Source organism: Portunus trituberculatus, chromosome 47 (genome assembly GCF_017591435.1).
Source record: "Portunus trituberculatus isolate SZX2019 chromosome 47, ASM1759143v1, whole genome shotgun sequence".
Lineage (NCBI taxonomy): Eukaryota > Metazoa > Arthropoda > Malacostraca > Decapoda > Portunidae > Portunus > Portunus trituberculatus.
The window spans coordinates 422,492-427,491 of record NC_059301.1 but is presented as its reverse complement, the minus strand read 5'-3'; the positions used below and the strand labels follow the sequence as shown (position 1 = coordinate 427,491).

At 39.2% G+C, this 5,000-nt stretch overlaps 1 protein-coding gene across 1 annotated transcript in view; it reads left to right on the top strand.

Moving 5' to 3' along the window:
* The window catches only part of LOC123520754 (C-type lectin domain family 4 member M-like), a 13,213-nt gene that overhangs the window by 7,868 nt on the left and 345 nt on the right, over window positions 1-5,000 (top strand). The window contains exons 3-7 of the mRNA XM_045283318.1: window positions 265-369; window positions 1,847-1,933; window positions 2,945-3,019; window positions 3,803-3,970; window positions 4,833-5,000. The exon at window positions 4,833-5,000 is cut by the window's right edge and continues 345 nt beyond it. Of these exons, the coding sequence (XP_045139253.1) occupies window positions 265-369; window positions 1,847-1,933; window positions 2,945-3,019; window positions 3,803-3,970; window positions 4,833-5,000 (603 nt within the window). The remainder of the gene's footprint in view (window positions 1-264; window positions 370-1,846; window positions 1,934-2,944; window positions 3,020-3,802; window positions 3,971-4,832) is intronic.

Genomic DNA, 5,000 nt, shown 5'->3' with positions numbered 1-5,000 from the left:
AGTGTACGATTAGACCATTCTATTGACATTAAGAGGGGCCTATGGAGGTCAAAAGATTAATGGCCATAGTCTTCACTATTCTAATCCCTGACATGAGTTTCTGAAGCTGTATAAAATCGCCAAATAGTAAGCAGAATGAATATGGAAAAGTGTCATGGTACGGAAGTGGTTAAACATCTCTGTACTCTGAAAATGGTCGTGGTGAGAGAAAAATGCGTGTCTGAATACTTGTCTTAAAGTTACAGTTTCTCTTTCCACTGCCAGGTGTTCAGGAGCAGCTGATGGCCACCCTCCAGAACGTCGCCGCCTCTCAGGAAGGACTCCAAAGGTTCCTGGCGGGCGGCTCTCAGCTCAACCTGTCTGGCTCAGGTGAGTTTGATGCCCGTCAGGTTTGCTCCAGGTGTTCTTATAAGTTTGTGTCGATGTCTCTTTGTCGATATTTTCTCTCTCTTTATCTCGCTTTCTTTTGTGTGTGTTTATCTTTATTTTTTTTTTCATTGTCTTTTTTCTCGATTTCGTTTCTGTTGTTGTTTTTTCTGGTAACTACAATATATTACTTTGATTTCTTGTGTGATTTCTTTGTCATACACGAATACGCAACGTTTACTTTACCACTTTTATTTATTCTTTTTATTTTAACTTCAGTATTCTTTTTCATATTGTTTGGTATACTTATATTCTTACCAGTTTTGTTGTTCTGTTGAGTAACCATGATACAGTACAATACTCTTCTTTTACGTGGTTATTGTTCTCTTTATAATCATATTCCGTTTTCCTTTTGTTATTAGCAATATAGAAAAGAAATTATGGAGAGCTTGATAAATTGGCAAATAAAGTAATGCGTTCTAAATATATAGATTAATAATAGTTTTAAGAAGTGTGACGAATGATTGCGTAAATAACTTCATGGGTTTCAAATTTTTACCTATCCTTTACCGTCTTCATTATTCTGCTTTCCTCTTATTTTGTTACCTGTGCTTTCTTTTCTTTTCCTTCCTTCGTCTAACTAACGCTCACCTCTTTACTGGGCATGTTATTGTTTCTTACTGAACGTTTACATTGCCTCTTTGGTAATATATTATCTCGCCTTTGTTCTTATTTTATCATCATTTTTATCTTGATCCAATTTATTTCACATTCTATTTCTGGTAAGTCGTTTTGTCTTCGCATTCACTTTTCTCTTCCTGTGTTATTAATCTTGCCTTTAGCGTGTTTAATCCTCCTTTTTATCATTTGTCTTCTTTTCGTTACACTTAATCTTTCGTCACTGTCATTCTCTCTCTCTCTCTCTCTCTCTCTCTCTCTCTCTCTCTCTCTCTCTCTCTCTCTCTCTCTCTCTCTCTCTCTCTCTCTCTCTCTGCTTGCACTTATTTCATTTATTCTTTTTTTTGTACATTTTCAGTTTTCTTTTTTCGTTCAGCCATTCATCCATCTCCTTTCTGTTATTTTTTCTATTTTTACTTTCCTTTTTTTACATATTTTTTACCAGTTCTTTTTACTGCTTTCGTTAAGCTTTACTACCTAATATCACTCTCTCTTTTCCTTGCCCAGCCCTTCATAATGCTTCCGATCTTTCTTAGCACTTACACACTCCTCCGTTCAAGAGCCCCCATTCTGAAACACTTCCGCGCCGCACCTTCACTATTTTCAAAGGGTTTTTTTTAAGGATGTTTCTGTAATTCTAGTGGCATGTTGACAAGTTTTCTGCATTATCAACAGAAGAAAAAATACTCTGTAGAACTCGGCTAATCGTCTCTGCAGTCTTTGAAAATGATCGCGGTGAGAGAAGGAAGCGATTCTGAACATGTCTCTTTTATTCACTTCTATACTTTCTCCTGCTCTCCAGACGTCACTTCAGTCGAGGGGGAGAGGCCAGAAAGAGACAGCAATGTGGCCTTCTTTACCAGAAGTGTTGTGGCGGCTCTGAACTCCGGTAAGAAAGACAGAGAGAGAGAGAGAGAGTGTGTGTGTGTGTGTGTGTGTGTGTGTGTGTGTGTGTGTGTGTGTGTGTGTGTGTGTGTGTGTGTGTGTGTGTGTGTGTGTGTGTGTGTGTGTGTGTGTGTGTGTGTGTGTGTGTGTGTGTGTGTTTTCGTGAGTTTTGTGTGTATTTGTATTTTTGAGTTTGCCTCTATTGTGTGTGTGTGTGTGTGTGTGTGTGTGTGTGTGTGTGTGTGTGTGTGTGTGTGTGTGTGTGTGTGTGTGTGTGTGTGTGTGTGTGTGTGTGCACACACACACACACACACACACACACACACACACACACACACACACACACACACACACACACAGACAATTCACTCAATTCATAAGTTTCTTTTTTTTTTATCAATAATATTTAAGCCATTATTTATTCTGTGAGTTACCTTCTCTAATTCAAATACAGCCAATGTAACACTACAGAAAACCAAAATAATCTGCAGTACCAAAGATTTAACACAACCTACTTAAAAAAAAAACTGTATTATATATTGATACTCAAATATGGGAGTCTTTGCTCAATAATATTAGAAGGTTAGTTTTTATCAGCAGGATCAATGAGTTCAAAAGAAGGCTAAAGGTAGTTCAAGTAGTGCACAACTTGTAAGCTATCACATGTTCTCTCCACATGTCCATATGTTCCTTACCCCATAGGTATTCATATATGGAACATGTGGCCACTCAGACTTCTAAATATAGACTTCTAAATATAATGCAGGTATAATTGTATTTGTCTATTTACATATTATTTCCTAGTCGATTGTGATTTGTGAATGTATTTAGCATGTTCTGCTCGTATGGCATCCAGGTTGTTGGGATTGTTACACGATCTCCGTCCTTTAGGGAGCCTTGTCTCAACGGACTGTGCCGATATTCTTAATCTGTGATGCTTACTTGTATTGGATGACGGTTATAGAAATACTTTACTTTACTCTGCTGTACGCTAATCATCTTATCTCTCCACCAGGTAACAACACGCAGCTGGACGCTATCCTCAAGGAGATCAAGAGTCTCAATTTCAACTTCAAGAAATACTTCCAATGTGAGTACTGAGAGGTGGTAACCGATCTTGGGGAGAGGGCGGGAAGGGGCGGGGAGGCAAACGACAAGACGGGATTTTTTTTTTCAATTGTAATAATCTGTAACTATTATTGTATCGATGAACGTTTTGTCTATTGTTTATCTTTAATCATTACCTTTAAATTCTAGAATATCAAGTCTTTCCTGTAAACCACTTCTGTTGATTTTACTCTTGTCTGATATAATATCCTTTCCCTTCTCTTCTTTCCTCTGCTTCCTCCGTCCATCCAGCTTACAATACGTGCAGCATTTACAATATTCATTTACTTCACCTTGAGTGCAATGCATTTATTTTCCATTAAATTATATTTATTTGTATTTTCATCTCAATTAGTGAAGTATTTTCTGTTTCTTTTTATCTTCACATCAGATTCAGTACAATAAAGTTCATATGAAAAGAAAGAATCTCGTACTTGTTTATGATGATGATTATTCCGCTTCAAGTTATCTTAAAATTTACATCAGCACTTGTACAGTATAGAATAATTGTCATTTTGCAGCATCGTTATTTCTAATGTTTTCATGGTATTAGTTTTTTTCTTCTTCTTCTTCTTTTTCTTCTTCATTGTGTCTTCAAAGTTCCATCAGGATCTCCTAAGTGTCAACCAAATTTTCTCTTGAAGCCTCCTTGTACTGCTTACTCCCCTTCAGTGTCTTAAAAGTTGCATTAGCTTTGCCTAGCGTTGGTCAAGTGGTCTTTCACAACCTTCTTGTTTTCTAACGTTGTCCTCCTCGTCCCCTTCAGCGGTGGCGTGTCCCGAGCCCTTCATGAACCTTGGGGACGAGTGCTTCAGCTTCCAGCTGGAGGACAAGACGTGGGCAGACTCACGCCAGAAGTGCCTAGAGATCGGCGGTGACCTGGCCATCCCAAAGAACCTGACTGAAGTGCGACTCTTCATCAACGCAAACTTCCGTAGGTTTCATCTTAGTGCTCTCTCTCTCTCTCTCTCTCTCTCTCTCTCTCTCTCTCTCTCTCTCTCTCTCTCTCTCTCTCTCTCTCTCTCTCTCTCTCTCTCTCTCTCTCTCTCTCTCTCTCTCTCTCTCTCTCTCTCTCTCTCTCTCTCTCTCTCTCTCTCTCTCTCTCTCTCTCTCTGTGTGTGTGTGTGTGTGTGTGTGTGTGTGTGTGTGCGTGTGTGCGAGTCTTCTCTTGTCCTTTACTTTCGTTTTTTTTATCTTTCTCTCATTTACTTCAAGTCCTCCATATTTCTTTTTTCTTTTTTTCGTGCCGAGAAAGTGTCATTCCCTTCCTTTTGCGCTATGCCTCTATGTGTCAGTAGAAATATGCTACATAAAGTTATACCATGTATTTTTCAGCCTTGATTGAGATTTTTAATGAATTATATATTTTAGCTTTTATATTTTTTGGTGTTTTATATTTTTTGGTGTTTTGTTCATTGAGTGTTGCGGCGTCATTTATATCTCATTGCAATTATTTTTCAATTATGTTATGTATATTCATGATTATGATGTAAAGTGTTGTCTTTTTAGCTTCACCCTCCGCCCTCACGTTCGTCACAACACTACATTAGCATCTCATCAATTAAGCCTTATCATCGCCTCAAAGTCAAAACACACCCTTACCAAGAAGACTGTTTCCTCCATTTACACCACTTTGATGTATAATGTGTTGGCGCGCCTCTCTGCATCACCTGCCGCCCTCACATTTCTCACTATACCACATTACCATCTCATCAATTAAACCTCATCACTGTTCAGAATTCGAAACACGTCACGAGTGAGAGTCCTCACACCGCTTCATTTTCCCCTCCCAACAGCTCGTAAGAACCGCAGGAACTTCTGGCTGGGAGGAATTGAGAACAACAAGGCGTGGGAGTGGCTATCTGGAGACGCTGTCCACCCTGCGCTCTGGTACACCAACGAGCCCTCAGGGAATGGCGACTGTCTGGCAATGTTTGATGGGTGGGAGAGGCCACTAAGTGACT